The 24,978-nt window shown below is 38.7% G+C and overlaps 1 protein-coding gene across 4 annotated transcripts in view; it reads left to right on the top strand.

Moving 5' to 3' along the window:
- The window catches only part of PATJ (PATJ crumbs cell polarity complex component), a 387,741-nt gene that overhangs the window by 105,183 nt on the left and 257,580 nt on the right, over positions 1 to 24,978 (top strand). For all 4 annotated transcript variants that reach the window (XM_070367927.1, XM_070367930.1, XM_070367929.1 and 1 more), the window contains exons 18-21: positions 6,525 to 6,734; positions 12,035 to 12,151; positions 13,804 to 14,199; positions 22,932 to 23,055. In XM_070367927.1, the coding sequence (XP_070224028.1) occupies positions 6,525 to 6,734; positions 12,035 to 12,151; positions 13,804 to 14,199; positions 22,932 to 23,055 (847 nt within the window). The remainder of the gene's footprint in view (positions 1 to 6,524; positions 6,735 to 12,034; positions 12,152 to 13,803; positions 14,200 to 22,931; positions 23,056 to 24,978) is intronic.

Raw genomic sequence — 24,978 nt, 5'->3', positions numbered from 1 at the left:
TCTCTGAGAGAGCCCAATTCCAACTGAACCACCCCTGTACGGTGCTGTAGTTTATGTGAACTCCAGTCTCTTTGATCTATGGGAATGTATACAAATATTCATATAATACATTTTTATAGACACTTCAAAACTTTGAATTCCATCCATTCGGTCGTAATGGTTGTCACATGTTTGTATGTATTCACCTGTAAATGTTCTTAGCTCACCAAAGGAATGGATTCTTGAGAACCTAAATGTAAATTGACATTGGCAAGGTGCTTCTTTGGTGGTCCAGTGGTTAAGACTCTGCCTTGCGACAGAGGGGACACAGGTTGGGGAACTAACGCCTCACATGCTGCGAACAGCTAAGCTTGCCTGCTGTAACTACTGAGGCCTGCATGCTGTGGAGCCTGCATGCCACGACTTGTGAAACCGAGCACCGCAACTAGAGTACGTGTGCCCCAGTGAAGTTCCCACACGCTGCAACCAAGACTCCACAGGGTCAAAGAAATAAATAAATTAAAAAATAAAATCAGCAAGCACATGTTTAACTGTCTACGTAGGCACCCTGTACATTCTGTGCATTCTTTCGACTAACTACCAACATATAAACCTCTGGTGGTCAAGTAGGGTATTTAAGGCACTCAGTTTTATACACTTTGGCAAGGTAATAATAAATATATGTTCTAACAATTTACTTTTTCTCAGCATTCATTCATTCAGCAAATGCTTACATTAAGAAGCTGTATCTCATAAGTGGCTAAAAGCATAAACTCTGGAGCTTAACTGGCTGGTTTAAATTCTGGTTCTATTACTTACCAGTTGTGTGTTTTGGTTATTTATTTTTCCTCTGTCTTAGTATTTTCATCTGCAAAGTAGGAATGATAATGGAACCTACCTCACGTTGCTGTGAGGATTAAATTGATTCAAAGAGTTAAGATATTTAAGTCATGCCTGGTGGCATGGCAAGAGCTCAGTAAGGGTTAAGAGTTGGTTGTTACAAATGATGGGATGTGGCCTTTGCCTTTGGTGTACTTACAGTCCAGCAAAGAGTATGAAACTAAATAGATTCAGTTATTTGATGTTTTCAGCTATTATTCAGTCCCTTCTATGTGGCAGGCTCTGTAGTCAGCCCTGGGAATAAAATAGCAATAAGCAAACATATCCTTGTACTCATGAAGCTTATTTTTAGTAGGGAAGACAGTTAAAATAATTCCAGTAAAATGTCAAAAGAGTTGTAATAGGAAAAAATGCAACATGCTGTGGATACATCTAGCAGGAGGGCCTTACTTATTCTAAAAGGTCAGGACAATAAGGAAACTATATTATGAAAAATGCTGTAAGGGAAGGTCTTTTTTAGGTTTAGAGATATTCAGAGTAGGAAGTGCTTGAGTCTTCTTTGGAAGATCTGGGAAAGCTGCTCATTGGAGGAAACATGTGAGCTGACTCTAGTGGCAAAGGTACGGATAAGGGCAGTGGGGCGGGGAAAGCATTTCTGGCCGATGGAATGGTTTGCAGAATGTCATGAAGCATGTCAGTGCCTTTCACAGTCCTGAACTTCAGTAGTTCTGGATTGTTGGGACAGTGTGTGGGGCAAATGAAGGGGGCAGTGGTATACGTGGGAGGATCAAAGGGAGATCTGAGGAAAGTGGGAATCTGAAGGAATTTCTCTGCCAAAGAGTTAGCACTTTATTCTGAAGGCAGTGGAGTCATTGAAGTGCTTTATGCAGAGGAGGAATTGCAATCCCATTTTTACCTTTAAAAATCATTAGTTTGTCTTTGTAAACAATAGACTGAAGCGGGTAAGACTGGAGGCAGGTAGACCTTTGGGGAGACTGAAGCAGTTGCATAGGCAAGAAGTAACGAGAAGCAGAAATGAAGAGGATCGGATAGAAGAGACAGAAGATCAAATTAATATGCCTTAGGTAGCAACTCGGTGAAGGGGCGAGGGAGAGCAAGTGAGTGCTTGGGCGTATGGCAGTGCCACTCAGGGACTATGGGAGAAGAGGTGGTTGTCACCTTGGATTTCCTCCAACATTGAAACATCCTGTGTTTATAACTATCAAACATTAGAATCACTTCAAGAGACCTCAAAAATCCTCATACGCACTTTTCTTCAGGCACTTTTATTCGCCTACGAGACAGAGCAGTTGGATTGGTTCTCTGTGGATTTCATAGCTCAGTAGTGAGAAGTCAGGTTAGAGCTCCTATCTTCCCGTGCAACATTCTGATGAAAGTTGGTTGTGCCTAGTGGATTTGTAGGGAATGACTTTCATAAATGGTTGAGTTAAAGCAAATATATGAGATACTGTTAGAACATGTGTAAGAATATAAGGGTTTTGAATAAATAGGAAAAAAACATCAGAGGAGGAGATGGCTTGCCTAGTAGAGGATGTATCTTGTCTTCTGTGGTTGGTATTTAGTGCCCCCTATTGGCTGTTTAGTTTAAAGCAACACCTTGATTATTGAATATGATGTTCCTTGCAGTGTTATTTACCAAAATAAGAAAAATCAGAGATTTTAAGATTATGATAAAAGGTGATAAAATATGATAGGGGCCTGAAAAAAATCTGGATAGAGTCTAGGAGTTGGGTAGAGTGTCTTGAGAAATGTCTTTATAACATTTTGTTGTATTTAACATGGGTATGATATTATAGTGTGTATTTCCAGAAAACAGACTTTCTGATGAGAAGCAACTTGGTTTTAAAGCATATTGTATGTGGCAAAGCGTTAAGAATAGTAGCTGCCCTGGTAGGCAGTGACAGCTGCTGTTTTTCCATAGAGTGGCCACTACATGTGATAACCATGAAGGGAAATGACTGTTACTCGTTAAAGCAACGCCATTCAGCTACTTGAGAAATCACCTGGTCAGAGAACTCATCACAGAAAATAAAGTGGTGATTATCCATAATGGGGTATCACCAGAAGTGGGTGGCTTGTCTTTTTATAAGTGACAAGGAAGCTGCCGTTGGGTTCTCTCCTCCAGGAAAAGGAGTAGTGGGTTAGACTTAGTGTTCAGGATAACTGGGAAGTCCAAGCCTGGATACATTTTAGTAAGCAAGCACACCTGATAATACTTTGTGGTTGAAAGACGGTTGCATTTTGTAGAAATAAGTGCTCACCGTGATTTTTCTGTAAAGGAAATCTAAAATCTATTTTCTCTTTCCATTATTTCCTGGTTAATCTTCCTTTGAAATGTTTCTAATTATCATTTCAACTGGATTGCATCTTGAAAACCAGTTCACCTATTTATTTGGCTTAAAAATAGTACTTTCTGATTAGGTGTTATATGAAACTACAGAGATGGCTTACACTACCAAGTGAAATCATTTATTTGCTTTTGGTATATTTTACTGTTGCAGTTTTCTCTGAGAAAGTTTAGTAATTATTGATAAGAAGTGATGCTAGCTGCTTTCTGTGCATTTCATGAGGGGAATAAGCTATTATGTAGTTTCCCTTCCCCCCCAATAAAAAAGCCTTCCATCAAAAACTGACATCCTAAATGAAGGACATAATGGTACAGCTTATTTATTAGCGTGTCAAACTTAAAATGTAATGGTTTCATATTTCAGAATGAAAAAGTGTGTTGTGATTCATGGTTGTCGGTGACAAAACAGACAGCTCTTTTACATTACTGCACTGATTGCCGCTGATAAACCACTGTACGTTTTTGTGTGTATTTCTTTCTGTTTTCTTCTTATGCAATAGCTCCCTCTACTTGAAAATATTGGTGTAATTATAGTTTAACACTGTACTTTATTAGTGAGTTCCCATGACTATTTTTATTTCCAATCCTCTTAATAAGTATGTGGTGTTATACAACAGAGTATATTAGAAATTTACCAGGGATCTCTTGACTTGGGAGTGGAAACTCAAGGCTTAGTTAAGGAAAGTAAAATAAATTGTTTGAAGGCATTTTTCAAGGGATTAGCTCTGTAGCCTTTGTTGATTTAAATATGGTATATTTGGTTAAGATTCCATGCAGAATTGAAAATAAGCCTCGATGTCTACAATAGAAAGGTATAGAAAACTACTGCAGAAAACTTCAAAGGAACCATCAGCCACTTCAAACAGCATAGCCTGGAACATGGCAAATTCTCACTTTTGTGATTTCAAAGTCTTGCAATTCTAACACAAAAGGTGGTAGTTGTTACTTTCTCAGGAGGGGTTTAATAGAAACTAGCAGTAGTAAAATTTCACGTTACTGCTTCTTGCCTGTATGGAACAGTATGTGCGTAATGAAACAGTAGGAGCAAAGTACACAAGCCAAGCAAGTGATGGGTTTGTTGTAAGGAATAATTGAATTAATGATTGTCAAGCACTTAGAACACAGCCTGACACATAGTAAGTGCTATATACCGGTACTGAATAAAATAAAAAATGATAGTGTGGCTATAAACCAGTTCATTAGCCAAATTTATTTATAGAGTTGTAGTGTTATTTTCTGTGCTTAATGAAAAGAAATAGGGGGCCCTCCCAATGGATGAGGGCCCTCCCAATAAAACATTGGTTTTATTCATGAATTGATATTCATTTTCTCTATATTAGAATAGTTTTTACCTCAGTTCAGTTCAGTCGCTCTGTCATGTCCGACTCTGCGACATCATGAATTGCAGCACGCCAGGCCTCCCTGTCCATCACCAACTCCCGGAGTTCACTCAAACTCATGTGCATCGAGTCGGTGATGCCATCCAGCTGTCTCATCCTCTGTCGTCCCCTTCTCCTCTTGCCCCCAATCCCTCCCAGCATCAGAGTCTTTTCCAATGAGTCAACACTTCGCATGAGGTGGCCAAAGTATTGGAGTTTCAGCCTCAGCATCAGTCCCTCCAATGAATACCCAGGGCTGATCTCCTTCAGAATGGACTGTTTGGATCTCCTTGCAGCCAAGGGACTCTCAAGAGTCTTCTCCAACACCACAGTTCAAAAGCATCAATTCTTCAGCACTCAGCTTTCTTCACAGTCCAACTCTCACATCCATACATGACTACTGGAAAAACCATAGCCTTGACTAGATGGAGCTTTGTTGGCAAAGTAATGTCTCTGCTTTTCAATATGCTATCTAGGTTGGTCATAACTTTTCTTCCAAGGAGTAAGCGTCTTTTAATTTCATGGCTGCAATCATCATCTGCAGTGATTTTGGAGCCCAGAAAAATAAAGTCTGCCATTGTTTCCACAGTTTCCCCTTCTATTTCCCATGAAGTGATGGGACCAGATGCCATGATCCTTAGTTTTCTGAATGTTGAGCTTTAAGCCAACTTTTTCATTCTCCTCTTTCTCTTTCATCAAGAGGCTTTTTAATTCATCTTCACTTTCTGCCTAAGGGTGGTGTCATCTACATATCTAAGGTTATTGATATTTCTCCCAGCAATCTTGATTCCAGCTTGTGTTTCTTCCAGTCCAGCGTTTCTCATGATGTCATCTGCATATAAGTTAAATAAGCAGGGTGATAATATACAGCCTTGACGTACTCCTTCACCTAGGGGTATCTATACCATGTCTTAATTTTAGGTTATATTATTTTTAAACATACTTTTGAAATGCAGTGATATATGCCATGGTTTTCATTTCTTTTTGGAATTTAAATGATTTAGTGAGAAGATTTTATACTGGTCAAGTGCTGAAGAAAGGAATATCATTTCCCATAATACACTTCTCTTGGAACTTACCTGGTGCCCAAGAACGATAATACATGGGCTTGTTTTAGGTCCATAGTATGACTGTGCTTCAGGATGTCACAGTCTTTCCCAACTCTTTCTACATCTTTTATGCTGTGTCGTTAGTTACTCAGTCATGTCCGACTCTTTACGACCCCATGGACTGTAGCCCACCAGGCTCTTCTGTCCATGGAATTTTCCAGGCAAGAATACTGAAGCAGGTTGCCAGTTCCTACTCCAGGGAATCTTCCCAACCCAGGGATTGAACCTGTGTCTCTTCCCTAGACCTTTTGTGATCCAACAAAATATTAATTACCACAATTTTTAAAAAGAAATTTGTATATATTGAGCACTAACTCATACATACAACTAAGATTGTTAAGTTTATATCTTTATTTTGATACAAGCTGATATTTTTGTGGCTGTATAGAGTGCTATTTGAATAGATTCTGTCTCTGGAAGAATACCACCAGAATACTGGACACATAAAGTAGATAGTCAGGTATACCCTTTTCTGTTGAGCTCTGCTGTATTGCACTTTGTAGGTATTTCATTTTTTACAAACTGAAGGTTTGTTAATAACCCTGTGTCATTAGATGATGGTTAGCATTTTTTAGTGATAAGGTATTTTCAATTAAGGTATAACTTTTTTTAAAAACATAATGCTACTGCACTCTCAGTAAAGAGAGTGTAGTATAGTGTAAACTTAACTTTTATGTGCACTGGGGAAATGAAAATATTCACGTGACTCACATGATTGTGATAGCTGCTTTATTATAGTGGTCTGGAACCAAATGCACAATATCCCTGAAGTGTGCACATACATGTCTTAAGGCTGTATATTTGTTTTTAGAGGACTGACTCATCTTTCTCTTTTCGCTTGATCTTTAGGACCCCTTAGATCCCACCAGATCAGTGATTGTGATCCGCTCCCTGGTGCCGAATGGTGTGGCAGAAAGAGGTGGAGGACTATTACCTGGTGACCGTCTGGTCTCCGTCAATCAGTACTGTTTGGATAACAGCACACTTGCTGAAGCTGTGGAAGTGCTGAAAGCTGTGCCACCGGGCACTGTGCGCCTTGGCATCTGTAAACCTTTGGTGGTAAGTGTCGAATTTTGTTAATATAGGAAATGATAATACTGTAATAGTTAAAACATGGGGATTTTGCAGACAAATTCATCTGGCCTGAAATCTCTGTTCCTCTGCATATTATATATGTGTCCTTGTGCAAGTTACCTAATGTCTGTGACTTAATGCTCAGAAAAAGTAACGTCTACATCATAGGATTTTGAGGATTAAAGATGATATTTATTAAGTGCTTAGCACATTACATACTAGCTGCCAGCATTACTAGTCCAACTACTACTACTTTTATCTTCATACCTTTGGCACAGAATTCTAAGTTCTCACTGCATTCCATATGACATAAATTAAAATAAGCCTGTTTATGTGTTTTGACTTTCATTTGGGCACAATGTCAGAATGGTTCAGTAAGTTGAAATCAGTTAACCATTATCATTTTAATGATATAGCAATGAAGTCATAATATGATTTTCTAATCATCAGAGTGCCTCGTAACCTCTAGCATCTAAACTCTGGTTTGGTTAAGCCACCCTGAAGTCATCTTATTGTTTAATCTCATGTACTAGGTCAGATCACTGTTTCTTTTTCTTTCTTTTTACTTTTGCAACTTCCCTAGATCACTGTTTCTGACTGAAGTATTATTAGTTATGGTGCTATTGAGGTTCCCCAGTGCTCCACTTAAAAAAAATACTGGTTGATAATTGGTATTGAAGTATTATTGAGTGCTAACTTTATGTCAGTCAGTACTGTAAGCTCTTTATACACATTAGTTTAATCATCACAAAAACTTTAAGAGGAGGTAGTCCTCTTATTACCATCATGACAGATGCGTTAGTCCAGACATAGAGTTGAGTAACTTATCCAAGATGATATAACTAGTTAGGGGCAGGGTTGAAATACGAACTCGGCAGAGTGGCTTCAGACCCTGTGTTCTTAGTCACAATGCTGTATATTCCTGTTTTAATTTGTTGTCACTAGTTCAGTTTCACGCAGCGTGTCTGAAACAGATACCGTGATTGTAACAGTAGAGTGTTGGACTGGATTTCAAGAAATCTTGGCTCTATTTCTAACTTTGCTGCAAGTTAGCTCAGTGGACCTCAATTCACCCATATGACAAAGACATAAAAATCACCTTGAAGATGTTTAAAATGCAGTTTCCCAGGTCCTGCTCTCAGAGATTCTGATTTGGTGGTTCTCAGATTCTCAGGAATCTGCCTCATGTGAGTCACCATTGTATTTCTGATGCAGAATTTTGTACTTTGAGAAACACTGTACCAGTAATTTGGTCATAGGTACCCTACTTTTCTCGGAGAAGGCAATGGCAACCCAGTCCAGTACTCTTGCGTGGAAAATCCCATGGACAGAGGAGCCTGGTAGGCTGCAGTCCATGGGGTCTAAGAGTCGGGCACGACTGAGCGACTTCACTTTCACTTTTCACTTTCATGCATTGGAGAAGGAAATGGCAACCCACTCCAGTGTTCTTGCCTGGAGAATCCCAGGGACGGGGGAGCCTGGTAGGCTGCCGTCTATGGGGTCGCACAGAGTCGGACACGACTGAAGCGACTTAGCACCTAAGCCTACTTTTTCATTTCTGAAAGACTGAAAAAGACTAGAGAACCGATAAGATCATTCTTAACTCTAAAAGTTCCTTTATTCTGTGAAATATATTAGCATACTATAGGCTTCCCTGCTGGCTCAGTGGTAAAGAATCCACCTGTCCATGAAGGAGATGCAAGTTTGATCCCTGGGTGGGGGAAGATCCCCTGGAGAAGGAAATGACTACACACTCCAGTATTCTTGTCTGGGAGATCCCATGGACCGAGGAGCCTGGCAGGCTACAGTTTATGGGGTCGCAAAAGAGTTGTACATGACACAGAGACTTAACAACAACAGTGAGTGTTCATATAGATAGATATCTGTCTATATATAGTTATATGTTCTTTCGTAGACGTAGATAGATTCATGTATTACACATAATATTTTTGCATTGGAGAATTTCACATGACCTTCATATATTATTCATCACATATTATACATAAAGATGCCTATATATTATACCTATCAGTTACTTTAAGCACTTCAAAATGGAATATGGCACATAGCTAAGGCAAGGTCTTGACTTTATATTATGTATTTGGTGTGTGAGTTTTGCCATAGAATATATACCATGAGATTCTTGGTTTGATTTCAGGACAGATTAAGGAGGGAGAAGTTTAATGATTTTATGGGGACATCTTTATTGGTGTTTTGGATTGTGGCAATAACTTTGTCTAGATTTTCCCTGATGATTATTTGCCTGATTATTGGGGTTGCCAGAGGAAGTCCTAATTATTTATGGCCTAAAGGACCTAAACAGTGTGAATTTACTTTAAAGCAATTTAAAGAAGTCTCAGGCAGTGTAAAGAACAGAACTTATTACCAGGTGGCTGTGGATTCCTGTTCCTATATCTGGTAGAGGTAGAGCTGCAGAAACCTCGGGACCTTGGAGTCTTGCTCTGAGAGATTTTGAAATGCACGATTGTGAGGTGGCTCCTTGCCTCACCTTCCCTCAGTGGGTATAAGGCTGCCAGGGTGCTGGGGAGTATGGAGCCAGTAAAGGAATGAGAGAAGGTCACTTTAATTTGTAGTGGAATTACCACTAAGTATTGCTTCTTTAACATCTGGGTTCTTTAAGCAGAACAGTGTGAACTGTAGGTAACCATGCATGGATCTTTTCTGAGGTCTATCTGTCTATGTCTCTTTCTCACGGTCCAGTGGGTGGCCACTTACGTCATCACCTAGTGTTCGCTGAGCATTTGTTCTGTCCTCAGCAGAACTGGGGAGAGAGTGTGAATAAAAAGGTCCAAAGTCAAGTTCAGGCAGAAAGACTATGAATATATAACAGGAGAACAGAATTATTTTTTGTTAAGTCTTATACCATAGGTATAGATATGTACTATCTATATAATATAGATATTATGTAATCTTATTTAGATTCTTATTATCTATATATTTTCATGTTAACCACAAATGTGACTTCTCTTTTCTACAAACTCACTTCAAAGGTCCTAGATAAAAAATGAATGAACTGACTTTAAAAAGTGCATCGTATCGGACTTCCCTGGTGGCACAGTGGATAAGAATCTGCTTGCCAGTGCAGGGCACATGGATTTGATCCCCGGTCTGGGAAGATTCCACATTCCGCAGAGCAACTAAACCTATGTGCCACAGCTACCAAGCTCGCACTCTAGAGCCTGCAAGCCACAGCTACTGAAACCACGTGCCACGGCTGCTGAAGCCCACGTGGTCCAGGGCCCGTGAGTCACAACTACTGAGCCTGTGTGCCAGAACTACTGAAGTCCATGCACCCTAGAGCCTGCACACCCCATCTATTTACTGAGCTCACACCCTATAACTACGAAGCCTGTGTGCCTAAAGCTTGTGCCCCACAAGAGAAGTTGCCACAATGAGAAGTCTGTGCACTGCAGTGAAGAGTAGCCCCACTCACCACTGCTAGAGAAAGCCTGTGCAAAGCAGCAAAGACCCAGCACAGCCAAAAATAATACGAGAAATAAATTAATGAAACAAAGACATCGTATCTTCAGAACTCACAGGACAGAACTGTCAGTGGAGTTACTGAGCCAGACAACTGTGGGTTTGGCTTAGCTCTGTGATTTGCCAAGCTATGTGTCCTTGTGCCTATTATTTAACCTCACCAGCTCCTACTTGCGACCGTGTAGCATGCTAGTTTAGAGCACAGGCTCTAAAACCAGATGGCCAGGACTCAAATTCTGGGTCTGTAACTGACTAGTTATGTAACTTTGAGCAAATTACCGTGCATCTGTTACTTATCTGTAAAATAGGGTTATTAAGGCCACCTACTTCTTAGAATATATATTAATATATTAATAAATATATTAAATAAATTGATATATTTAAAGTGCTAAAACCTGTACATGTGATATACATATATGTAAATACATATATTTGCTATTATTTTTATGTAAATATAAAATCCTGACCTAATAGAATAAATAAATAGAACTGGTACTAAGTTCTTGATATAAAGATTAAGCTGAGACAAAGCGTGTAAAAGTGTCTACCATGGATTGTGATGTATAGCTAGGACTTGGTAGACAGTGGCTGTGTTATTACCTGGAACTGATGCTGAGCTGATGAGCACTAGGATGGTTGTCCTTCTTCTGATGGAGAGTGGCTACACTGTACTATTGTTAAATATTTTGAGTATCATCCTGTATAAACTTAGGCATTTCTTAATATTAAGGTCTGTTCCTGGGGAAGTGATTTTTTATTTAAGGAGTACCTAAACAGAATTAAAAGTTTGAGAAGTTTTGACCTGAATATGGCTTTTTTTTTAAATCATGAAGGCAAAGTTTGGTCTAATGAAACACTGTACATTAAGTACTATGTACTTGCACTTAATGGAAAGATGAGAATTAATTTTAAAAACATTTTAAAACAAAATGTTTTCTTCAGTACAGAAGTGCTTCTTTGGTTGCCAAAGCTGGGGGATACAAACCTCCAGTTATAAGTCCTAAGGATGTAAGGTACAGCATGGGGACTGTAGATAACAATACTGTGTGGTATATTTGAAAGTTGTGAATGTTAGCTAAACTTTTCATGGCGATTATTTTGCAACATATACGTATACTAAATCATTGTGTTGTATACGTAACACTAATATAATGTTGTATGTCAGTTGCTGCTGCTGCTAAGTTGCTTCAATCATGTCCGACTCTGTGCGACCCCATAGACGGCAGCCCAGCAGGCTCCCCCGTCCCTGGGATTCTCCAGGCAAGAACACTGGAGTGGGTTGCCATTTCCTTCTCCAGTGTATGAAAGTGAAAAGTGAAAGTGAAGTCACTCAGTTGTGTCTGACTCTTTGCTACCCCATGGACTGCAGCCCACCAGGCTCCTCCATCCATGGGATTTTCCAGGCAAGAGTACTGGAGTGGGGTGCCATTGCCTTCTCCGTGTATGTCAGTTCAGTTCAGTTGCTCAGTCATGTCCGACTCCTTGCGACCCCATGAATCACAGCACGCCAGGCCTCCCTGTCCATCACCAACTTCCGGAGTTCACTCAAACTCATGTCCATCAAGTCAGTGATGCCATCCAGCCATCTCATCCTCTGTCATCCCCTTCTCCTCCTGCCCCCAATCCCTCCCAGCATCAGGGTCTTTTCCAATGAGTCAACTCTTCACATGAGGTGGCCAAAGTATTGGAGTTTCAGTTAGAACTCAATAAAAAATAGGTTCATGGTTTAAAAAACAATTCTTCAATCATGCTAAAAAAATTTTTTTAAATGCTTCTGTTTTCAGGAAGGTGATAAAGAGGAAGAAAGTTGCATTTTACTTTCAAGCAATAATGAAGACAAGACTGAAATTTCAGGAACAATTCATGATATAAATTCTTCTTTAATACTTGAAGCACCCCAGGTATTTAGTACATTTTTTTCCCATTTAAACAGTTGCTATTATAAAGAAGACAAAAGTTTGTTCTTACTATCTTGGCTAAATAGATACAAATTAAATAGTCTCCCCCTTTAAAAGTTTTTTTTAAACTGAAATCTTTTCTCTTTTGTATCACTTTGCCTCCATAAATGACATCGGCTAGGTATAAGGCATTTTCAAAGAACAAACATACCTTATGACTTGATATCACTAATACACTCTTAAAATTTTGAGAGTAGAGAGTTTTGAAAATAGACCTGCATTTAAAATGCTGTAGAACAAGAGCTATATTAAAGAACTTCTTTTTCCCCAGAAGAACTTCTTATTGAATACTTTCTAAAGAAGAATTATTTCGTCAAACCTTACTTTATGCTTTAATATTAGGAAGTATATTTTGAAACTTTTCCTTTTTCATTCTTAAAGTGAATTGTGTTTATTTTGCTTTCAGCAGTTAGAGTATGGTTTTTCTTAACTTGATAACAACTGTCTTTTGATATTCTTTTCGTAGTTGGTTGACAGTGTCGAAACCTGATATGTAGTCCTGTAGTGTCCATTATATATATTTTTCGGTTTATACATTTTTTTGTTACAATTTCTTAACTGTGTGACATGTTTAAATATACCTTCTAAATACTGTTTTTTCTTTTTTTAAATAACAGTATTTGCCTTACTATATTAACTTAAAAGCGTCCCTGCAATGATGTCTAGCTGCAAGTGAGGAAGCAATGGCAAGATTCTTCCGTTCTTTTCACGAATGTACATTTATTGTAGATTCTTTTCACGAATGTACATTTATTGATATTTAATGAATAGGACTTAAAATAGGAAATGTCATTGATCCTTCAGAGGGAATTGGGCCTTATTGTGCTTAGCACCCTCAGGTCCCTTGAAGTTAGGTCAAAGGCTCAGCAGATTCATATATTCCTCAAGTGTTCCTAAGAACTCAACAAAATTTCTGCTCATGTGTGGGGACCATCTAGCTTTAGTTCTATATTCTTGCTTTTTTGATTAGTGAAGTTTGAATTAATTGAAGAGCATACTGTATTCATTCCTTTTTGTTTTATATTATTAATGCAAATGCAAAAATCAACTTTTGTTAAATGGTGTATTATAAAAGAGTCATACTCAAAGTAATTGCACATATTCCTTATATCTTTAGTTTGTAGAGAAGGTTTTGTAAACATTCGAAGAGGCATGAACTTTTGAGTTACATAAACCTGATAATCCTGACTTTAAAGTCTTTGCTTTCTTCTGAGATGGTATGACATGCATCCATACTTATGTATTACTTTTTATATGAGATGCATGAATTAAACTTTAAGTGTAGCAGTTTAACAAAACTCCTGCTTCTGAGAATTTTCAGGTGGCTAATGTGTAACGAACCTTTTAGACTACTCAGTCACCTTGCCGAAGGCAGATTGTTGCCTCTTTTGTTGTTTCTTTTCCAGGCTGAGGTTTGTGTGGCAGTAAGGTTATATTTTCCTCTGTTGTAATGGAGAGCTGTTTGGGTTAACCATGCATTGACATATAATACTGTTACTGCAGTTATGCCAGGGTTAATTTTCCAGTTAATGTGTAGAGTGCAGCTTTAAGACAGAGTTTAAAGTTTTGTTTTGTTTTGCAATTTTTATTCACAGGGATTTAGAGATGAGCCCTATTTTAAAGAAGAGCTTGTGGATGAACCATTTCTAGATTTGGGAAAGGCTTTTCGATCCCAACAAAAAGAGATAGACAATAGCAAGGAGACCTGGGAAATGCATGAATTTATGGTCCCTAGGTTGCAGGAGATGGGTGAAGAAAGAGAAATGCTTGTTGATGAAGAATATGAGCTCTATCAAGACCAACTTCAGTCTCTGGAGTCGTATCCCTCATCACACATTCAAGAAGCTGCTCCTGTTCCGTCTATGAAGGAGGTTCACTTTGGTACACAGTGGTTCCCGGATTGTGAACTGCCCGAGCCTCAAGAAGCGGGATGCATGATGAGCATGTACCCTCAGGACATGCAACAGTGCGGCTGTAACCCAGAAGAAATGGTAAGGGATTGGAATGCATCTTCCGTATCCTTCCTGACTCCGCCCCTCCCCATCTCTGTCCATCAGTCATGTAACTTTTAAACACACGAACACAATTTAATGGATCTTTTCATCATTGGACATTTTTTTCCCAAAAATGTACCCTACAGTGTGTTGGTTTTAAGTAAAAGCTCATCATTTCTTTATTGTATAACTGCTAGTTGGAGTCAATAAGCTACGGTTGCTTTGCTGTTATGATGTGATTTTTGTTGTTGTTTTTTTTTAGCCTTGCTTTTTTAGTGATGTTTTCCTCCTGATACCCATTTCAAGGAAGAGTTCTTTCATTATTTGTGATTAAAAAAAAAAATCCCTCAGGGAGATATAGCTCTGTATTTCTCACATAATGTGTTTGTCAAGGAAAATCAAGGCAAAATTGATTAAAAGATTTGTTATTTCTGTCTTGCTTATCCACACTGTCCTCTGTTTTATATATAATACTAAATAGAAAGTCACTGAACTCTAGAAAATTATCTTTACATTAGTGATACTGCCTGTGGACAACTTGGCAGGAAAACATTGTATTTACTAGGTTAGCTCTTGCTATTAAATCACCAGTAAACTTATTTTTAAAAATAATATTAGGGTTAACTGGCCACCAACTGGAATCTTTTGGTAGGGGTGTTTTTAATGTTTTATTTTTGTTTATTTCCTGACCCAAATTAACTTCCAGGCAAATGAAGAGAAAGTTTTCTGTATGGAGTACGTAGCAGCATGTTCAGAACAGTACGGTGCCCTCTTCAGTGAGGTCAGCAGCTTCCCTGCAGTGATGTGCAAAGTGGCCTTCCTTTGTTCTCTCACAGGGCAGATAGAGCTGGGTTTTGTCCTTGCCTCCCTTTGACCTTCCTCCCCTTTCCATTTCATTATGGGTCTCTCTGCTATGCGAGATGCTATATTTATGTATTTAAGGAACCCTTGAGGATTACCCTTGAGACTGGACTCTGGGCAGTCTACCAGAGAACAGATGTTTTGGAATTATGTGAATCATGTGGGAAGAGGTGACATAGAATCACCTGGTATGTTGCTGTTGACACTGGTTCTTTCTATCTCCGCCAGTCCCATTCATGAATTTATTCAAGTCCCACTCCTGTGTCTGCTAAGTGCTTGACCGCAAACACAATATTTCGTTATATGGAGCAAATTATAAATATATAAATAAATACTCTTGTTATGTCTGTTTTCTTCTATAAAAATAATTTTTTTCCATTTACTCAAATATAAGGCAACCTGAAATATAGTCCCATTTTAATATATAAACTTTTAGAGATATAGCTGAATAGTATATTCATAATATTTACTTTATATATTTAGTTAAGTGTCCCTATTTTAAAAGCTGTAAAATATCAGGTGTTTGCCTGTTCTTGGATTTAATGATGGAATTTTACTCATATTCCTTCAATGCATATTTAATGTCAGAGTCTACATTATTACTAGAATCACTTTTTGATCTTTCAATACTGTTTTTCAACCTTACCATCTTCATTTCCATCTACGTTGTTTGAGATATAGTAACTTTTTAATCCATCAGTTAAGTTCAGTTCAGTCGCTGAGTTGTGTCCGACTCTTTGCGACCCCATGAATATCTCAAGTATCATTGCATAACGTTAGGTTTTAAAAAATTCCTCTTGTAAGTTTTTATTGATGACCCAATCAATCCACAGGGTAGCCACTTCCTCTATTATTTATCAAGCTCATTATAAAGTTTGTTTAAACAGCATTCAGTGCTCACAGTTTGAAGGACACACATCCTAGTTACTAACTTTGTTAAACTTCCCAGCTTTCTGATTCTGCTAGGTAACCTGTAGGAAACGATAGGCTCCTTAAACTGGCATTGATTAAGATTGTTTTAGCCCTAATGTGTCTTACCTAACCAGTATTTACTTTCTTTAAGTAATTATATGCTCCTGCTTTGGGGCATTAACTCTGTCTTTTAAATTGAAGTAGTGTTGATTTGCAATGCTGTGTTAATTGCTGCTGTACAGCAAGATGACTCAGTTATACATCCATTGTTGTTTGGTGGCTAAGTTATGTCTGACCCTTCAGACATAACTATGACCCCATAGACTGAAGCATGCCAGGCTTCCTTGTCCCATTTTTAACTGTTCCATTATGGTTTATCATAAGATATTAAATACAGTTCTCTGTGTTATACAGTAGGACCTTGTTGTTTATCTATTCATATATAAAAGCTTATATCTACTGACTGCAACCAGGAGGAGGATCATCTCTTCCCCAACTCCATTCCCATTGGCAACCACCAGTCTGTTCTTTATGTCCATGATTCTGTTTCTGTGTCATAGATAGGTTCATTTGAGTCATATTTTAGATTTCATACGGTGTTTCAGTTCAGTTCAGTTCAGTCGCTCAGTTGTATCCAACTCTTTGCAACCCCATGAATCGCAGCACACCCGGCCTCCCTGTCCATCACCACTCAAACTCACGTCCATCAAGTCGGTGATGCCATCCAGCCATCTCATCCTCTGTCGTCCCTTTCTCCTCCTGCCTCCAATCTTTCCCAGCATCAGAGTCTTTTACAATGAGTCAACTCTTTGCATGAGGTGGCCAAAGTACTGGAGTTTCAGCTTTAGCATCATTCCTTCCAAAGAAATCCCAGGGCTGATCTCCTTCAGAATGGACTGGTTGGATCTCCTTGCAGTCCAAGGGACTCTCAAGAGTCTTCTCCAACACCACAGTTCAAAAGCATCAATTCTTCGGCGCTCAGCTTTCTTCACAGTCCAACTCTCACAATCCATACATGACCACCGGAAAAACCATAGCCTTGACTAGATGAACCTTTGTTGGCAAAGTAATGTCTCTGCCTTTCAATATGCTATGATAATTGCTAGTGGCATCCATGTTGCTGAAAATGGCATTATTTTGTTCTTTTTTATGACTGAGTAGTATTCCATTGCATATATCTAAACATCTTCTTTACCCACTCATCTGTTGATGGACATTTAGGTTGTTTCCATGTTTTGGCTACTGTGAATAGTGCTGCTGTGAACATAGGGGTGCATGGATCTTTTTGAATTATAGTTTTTCTGGACATATGGGCATTAGCTATTTTCCCCATTTCCCATCCATATCCCACAGTGATGAGTGTAGGTGAGGAAAGAAAATCGTTTTCCTTTACCTTCTTAGGTTCCTTTGGCTGGGAGCCTACAAATTAAACTGACAAAAGACAGATTATCAGAAGAAAAACAATTTGTGAACACTTGCAGCATGCATATACACAGGAAAAACTCAGAGATAGGTCACTCAACGGAGGGGTTAGAACTTGGGCTTATGCAGCATCTTAATGGAGGACAGTACATTTGTAGACGAGTGTCAAGATAGAGGGAAAGGGATTCAGGCTTTTAGGGTTAGCTACTGTGTGAAGGTAAATATTATGGGGGAGATTGATGGAACATAAGGGTTGTTTTAGTAATGTTTGTCATATACATTTCTCTTAGTGTCATCTCTGAGGTGGAAAGAGTCTAGAGTTGTCTTTGGTGATTGAGAACCAGGGGAGGATAGGAAACTTTTCTGTGTCTCTTCTTTTTCTTCAGCTCAGAATAATCTCTCTGCCAAAGTGGCATATTTCTGGGTGGAATATCCTCATCCTCTGTAACAGTTGTGCCCACATGATCAGGATGGGCTTGGATTTTTCTTTGTCTTACTGTCATTATGGTGCACTCCATGGTGATCATTTATTATTTAATATTATAAGCTCTGGGTGAGTGGATTTTAAAAACACAGTCACATGCCTTACAAATATGTAATTCCCGGTATTCTTCTATTTAGAGGGTGTCTTCTAGAAGGCAGTGAAACATTATCTATCATTCTGTCCTCATTATATTTGATAATATCTATTTTGGGCTACAAGTATAGCTATGTTTGTGGAGTGCAAATAGTACCCAACTACTTATAAGCTTATCTTTCTCCACCACTCTCTTACTCCATTTTAGTTGAAGGATAAAAGTATCAAGGTTGATAGATCTGGTTCTTTATTTTTAGTTGTGATCAAATATACATTATATGAAGTTGACCATTTTAACCATTTTTAGGCTTACAGTTTTCATGGTATGAAATGAATATTCACATTATTGAAGAACCATTACGACCACCCATCTCTAGAATTTTTACATGTTCCCAAATGGAGACTCTGTGCCCAGTAAACAATAAACTGCTCATTCTCTTTTTCCCTTATCCTCTGGCAACAAACCACAGTTCTACTTTCTGTGTCTAAGAATTTCACTGCAAAGAACCTCATGTAAATGGAATCATACAATATGTATCTTTTATGTCTGACCTATTTCACTTAGCGTGATGTCTTCAACGTTCATACATGTCACATGTCAGCATTTCCTCCCTTTTTGAGGCTGAATAGCATTCCATTGAATGTATATACCCCATTTGGTTTGCTTGTTCGTCAATTGATGGACATCTGGGTTGTTTCTGTCTTTGGCTATTGTGAACAGTGCTGCTGTGGACACTGCTATACAAACATCTGTTCAAAACCAAATTTTGGGTGGTACACATGCTGAAGTGAAATTGCCGGGACATGTGGTAATTCTGTTTATTTTTGGGGAGAATCACGTACTGTTTTCATAGCCACTGTGCCATTTTACATTCCTGCCAGCAATGCACGGATTTTCTAACTTTTCCATATCCTCATTAACACTTGCTTTCTGTTTTATAGATAGGCGTGAAGTGGCCGCTCACTGTGGTTTTGATTCGTAATTCTCTATTAGTGACAGTGAGCAAATTTTCACATACTTATTGGCCATCTTCAAATATTATTTGGAAAAATGTCTAGTCCTTTCCTCTTTTTGAAAATATCTGATTCTTTTTGTCTGAGACTAAATTTATGCACTCATTGTCTTTTCTATTTAGGAAAAAAAAACTGAATTGATTTTTCTAAAGGTCTAACCTTTCATATCCACTGTATTGAAACCTCAGAGAAGGCAACGGCAACCCACTCCAGTACTCTTGCCTGGAAAATCCCATGGATAGAGGAGCCTGATAGGCTGCAGTCCATGGGGTCGCTAAGAGTCGGAGACGACTGGGCAACTTCACTTTCACTTTTCACTTTCATGCATTGGAGGAGGAAATGGCAACCCACTCCAGTGTTCTTGCCTGGAGAATCCTAGGGATGGTGGGGCCTGGTGGGCTTCCGTCTATGGGGTTGCACAGAGTCGGACACGACTGAAGCGACTTAGCAACAGCAGTATTGAAACCTTAGATTTAGGTATCAATTCTTATTCTTCAGTCATAATTGCCATTAATTAAAATAACCAAATGGTTCAAAAATGATTGTACATTTTTTCTTTTTAAATACTCAGTGGCTCCCGTCTCCTCCTAGTCTCTGCTCTAAGAAGTTCTCTTGTTTTATTCTACACTACTAACTACTCATATTTCCTTTCTCACCTCTATTTAATATTTGAATTGAATTCTATGTACTGTAGGCTCCTTTGGGTATCGGATATAGTTTTAACTCAATTATATTCATAATCTATTTGATAAAATCTAGCAGTATTTGGTACATCAGCTTCAGTTCAGTTCAGTTCAGTTCAGTCGCTCAGTCGTGTCTGACTCTTTGAGACCCCGTGAATCACAGCACGCCAGGCCTCCCTATCCATCACCAACTCCCAGAGTTCACTCAGACTCACGTCCATCGAGTCGGTGATGCCATCCAGCCATCTCATCCTCTGTCGTCCCCTTCTCCTCCTGACCCCAATCCCTCCCAGCATCAGAGTCTTTTCCAATGAGTCAACTCTTTGCATGAGGTGGCCAAAGTACTGGAGTTTCAGCTTCAGCATCATTCCCTCCAAAGAAATCCCAGGGCTGATCTCCTTCAGAATGGACTGGTTGGATCTCCTTGCAGTCCAAGGGACTCTCAAGAGTCTTCTCCAACACCACAGTTCAAAAGCCTCAATTCTTCGGCACTCAGCCTTCTTCACAGTCCAACTCTCACATCCATACATGACCACAGGAAAAACCATACCCTTGACTAGACGGACCTTTGTTGACAAAGTAATATCTCTGCTTTTGAATATGCTATCTAGGTTGGTCATAACTTTCCTTCCAAGGAGTAAGTGTCTTTTAATTTCATGGCTACAGTCACCATCTGCAGTGATTTTGGAGCCCCCAAAAAGAAAGTCTGACACTGTTTCCACTGTTTCCCCATCTATTTCCCATGAAGTGATAGGACCGGATGCCATGATCTTTGTTTTCTGAATGTTGAGCTTTAAGCCAGCTTTTTCACTCTCCACTTTCACTTTCATCAAGAGGCTTTTTAGTTCCTCTTCACTTTCTTCCATAAGGGTGGTGTCATCTGCATATCTAAGGTTATTGATACTTCTCCCGGCAATCTTGATTCCAGCTTGTGTTTCTTCCAGTCCAGCTTTTCTCATGATGTACTCTGCATATAAGTTAAATAAGCAGGGTGATAATATATAGCCTTGACGTACTCCTTTTCCTATTTGGAACCAGTCTGTTGTTCCATGTCCAGTTCTAACTGTTGATTCCTGACCTGCATACAGATTTCTCCAGAGGCAGGTCAGGTGGTCTGGTATTCCCATCTCTTTCAGAATTTTCCACAGTGTATTGTGATCCACACAGTCAAAGACTTTGGCATAGTCAATAAAGCAGAAATAGATGTTTTTCTGGAACTCTCTTGCTTTTTCCATGATCCAGTGGATGTTGGCAATTTGATCTCTGATTCCTCTGCCTTTTCTAAAACCAGCTTGAACATCTGGAATTTCATGGTTCATGTATTGCTGAAGCCTGGCTTGGAGAATTTTGAGCATTATTTTACTAGCATGTGAGATGAGTGCAATTGTGCAGTAGTTTCAGCATTCTTTGGCATTGCCTTTCTTTGGGATTGGATTGAAAACTGACCTTTTCCAGTCCTGTGGCCACTGCTGAGTTTTCCAAATTTGCTGGCATGTTGAGTGCAGCACTTTCACAGCATCATCTTTCAGGATTTGAAATAGCTCATCTGGGATCCTATCACCTCCACTAGCTTTGTTCGTAGTGATGCTTTCTAAGGCCCACTGGACTTCACATTCCAGGATGTCTGGCTCTAGGTGAGTGATCACACCATCGTGATTATCTGGGTCGTGAAGATCATTTTTATACAGTTCTTCTGTGTATTCTTGCCATCTCTTCTTAATATCTTCTGCTTCTGTTAGGTTCATACCATTTCTGTTCTTTATCGAGCCCATCTTTGCATGAAATGTTCCTTTGGTATCTCTGATTTTCTTGAAGAGATCTCTAGTCTTTCCCATTCTGTTGTTTTCCTCTATTTCTTTGCATTGATCGCTGAGGAAGGCTTTCTTATCTCTTCTTGCTATTCTTTCGAACTCTGCATTCAGATGCTTAGATCTTTCTTTTTTTCCTTTGCTTTTCGCTTCTCTTCTTTTCATAGCTATTTGTAAGGCCTCCCCAGACAGCCATTTTGCTTTTTTGCATTTCTTTTCCATGGGGATGGTCTTGATCCCTGTCTCCTGTACAATGTCACAAACCTCAGTCCATAGTTCATCAGGCACTCTATCTGTCAGATCTAGGCCCTTAAATCTATTTCTCACTTCCACTGTATAATCATAAGAGATTTGATTTAGGTCATACCTGAATGGTCTAGTGGTTTTCCCTACTTTCTTCAATTTTAGAGGTCTTTTTCTTACTGTTGAAGTGTGACCTGTATAATCATGAAAAAATGCGGACTGTTGTAAAAAATAAAATTTATATTTTTGTTTTGGACAGCCTAAATTTCCAACAACAGAGAATAACACAGTGCTATTAACCTTAAAAGAATTAAGGCCGTGGTCCCCAATGTTTTTGGCATCAGGAACTGGTTTTGTGGAAAACAGTTTTTCCACGGACCATGGTGGGGAAATGGTTTCAGGATGATTCAAGCACATTACATTTATTGTGCCCTTTATTTCTATTATTATTACATCAGCTTCACTTCAGATCATCAGGCATTAGGTCCTGGAGGTTGGGGACCCCTGGTTGAAGGTATATGTCTGTGGTGGCCATATGTTGCAATTTAATTTCATACATATAAATGTTTTTTTAATATCAAAATACATCAGTGAAAATTGTATGTTCTGGAAGGTTATAACTTTGGAAAACCATAAAAGACACGTGTACAAAAGGAAGACAGGGAAAGCGTAATAACTGCTGACTGTGCTTATCTGTGGGTTTTAGGTTCGGGGAACAGGTTGTTTATTAGGTAGATAAGAGTGTAAGGGGGGGCATAGCAAAGGCTTAGAACTATGAAAATTCACCAGGTGTTTCTTAAGGCTGTGAAAATTAACCAGGTGTTTCCAGATCAGCAACGAAGCTATTTAAGTTGTGATCCAGCATGATCTAGAATGTAATGTGTATCAACCATTGACCTTGCTTGCCTTGATAGATTGTTTATTCCTCTACCTTGGTGAATGTTTATTTGAATGCATTTATTAATGTTTATAAAATAATTTTTTTGTTAAAAAATCCAGTGTTTGGAAAAAACAGATTTTTACTAGCCTGTTCTCTTGCAGATATTGTTAGTAGCATTTGTAACTGCTTACCACAGTATAAACGTTACTTGAGAAGGTTGTTTGCAGGGCCAGTTTTCCACTATCGTTATGATCTGGATTGAACAACATTATGGTATTCCACATTTTATCATAAAGTGCTAATGCATTTCTGTTTTTCTTCCTCTCAAGATGAAGGAGAACTTTGGCATCGATTCCCTCTCCTCCATACCCTCAACTGAAGGAAACACTCAACAAGGCAGATTTGATGATCTGGAAAATCTTAATTCATTAACAAAGAGTAGTCTGGATTTAGGTTTGTGATTTTCATTTCTCATAAACACAAGTTATATTATTTTGCAATCTTTCAGTATTATTTGTACATATGACAAATTTTACTGTCATATTTTCATTCATTATATTATTTTGAATTGAAATCTCCTTATTAATTAATCTGTTTCTAGATATCTGGAAAAGTAATGTGACTCATATTTCAACTTAGAGCTTTCAGATTCTGCTTTCTGTGAGGGCTGCATTTTCCCTGCCTCATTTTGCTTTTTATTAGCTGTGTGGATTACAACTAAAAGTAGTGCCATATACTGATCTGAAATAAGTCTCTACTAATATATATTAAAATCTCTGATGCTATTAAGTGATACTGTTAGCTCATTGAATGGGGTTGTTAAATATTAATAAAGAGAGACATATTTTAAACATTTATGAAACATTTTTATAGCCATATATTACAGTCAATTTTGGCACATTAATAACTTAGTTTCCATTAAAGAATCCTAATAGTATAGTGCTTCTCCTTGCCTCTTCCCATACTGATTCTTATATATTTTTGAAAACTTGACTTTAAAAAGTAATCTTTCCTTATCCAACACTGCAATATCAAATGTCATTGTAATATTAAGATTCCCTAGGAGAGACTAGTAAGTTCTTTCAAAGTATTGGGATTTATAGAGCCATTGTTCAGGATTTATGCTGTCTTTCACCTGTTTTGACTCTGCTTATGGGAAAAGTCTTTCTCTATGGGCAGTTCTTATGTTATATGATAATATATTGTTAGGAGAGAGAGATACCTGTAGAAAGTTATATAACTGGTTTATATGAATTCAACATTCTATCAAGTAAAATCTAAAACAATGGGGTTCTTTTAATGCTGGTAAAGATTGAAGGCATTGAGATGATAACAATTGCCAGTTCCCTGCCAGTCAGAATACATCATGAATAGTTAATTTAAAAAATTAAGATGGTTAATTTTGAATATCTTAGATTAAGTGAATCTATTCAATTTTTCATAATGTGTAACTGATTGTGGCTAGGAGAAAAATGTAACTTTTTTCACAAAAATTCTCCTCGTATACTGTTTTTTGTCTTGTTTTTTAAATTCACCACATTTCTGTAACCCTCTATTAAATACTTGAGGAAGAGTTATGGCACAAATGAATGAATCAATGTGTTTGATTACCATTGATATTAATAGTTTATAATAATATCCAGCATTGTTTCAGATCAGATAATTTTGTTGTGGAGAGCTTCCCTGCGCATTGTCAGATGTTTAGCAGCCTCCTTGCCTTCTCACCCTAGATCCCAGTGGTATTCCCATTCCTAGTCATGATCAAAATCAAAATGTCTCCAGACAATGTCAAAAAGTCCCTTGGGAGACAGAATTGCCCCAGCTTGAGAACCATTCGCTGTTTTATACTGTCAGGATTGAAAGCGGTAGGCTGGAAATATGGGCTGAGTGTTTGTGAAGACGGACATTGGAGTTAGGAGAAAGATAGGGGGAGAGACTTTGTCCTCATGGGATGATTCAACCTTCCTCTGAGCCGTCCTCTACATATCATTTAAGAGACTCCAAAGTTATTTCCTCTGACTTCTGCTGCCTGCATGAGTTTCCCAGGGCCCTGTAACAAGTTACCACACACCTGGCAGCTTAGAACACCAGAACTTAATTTTCTCACTGTTCTGGAGCCTCTAAGTCCTAAATTGGAGAAGACAATGGCACCCCACTCCAGTACTCTTGCCTGGAAAATCCCATGGATGGAGGAGCCTGGTGGGCTGCAGTCCATGGGGTCGCTAAGAGTTGGACATGACTGAGTGACTTCACTTTCACGCATTGGAGAAGGAAATGGCAACCCACTCCAGGGTTCTTGCCTGGAGAATCCCAGGGACGGCGGAGCCTGGTGGGCTGCCGTCTATGGGGTCTCACAGAGTCGGACACGGCTGAAGC

The sequence above is a fragment of the Bos mutus genome, chromosome 3, assembly GCF_027580195.1.
Source record: "Bos mutus isolate GX-2022 chromosome 3, NWIPB_WYAK_1.1, whole genome shotgun sequence".
NCBI lineage: Eukaryota > Metazoa > Chordata > Mammalia > Artiodactyla > Bovidae > Bos > Bos mutus.
This window is presented reverse-complemented; position numbering and strand designations above follow the sequence as displayed.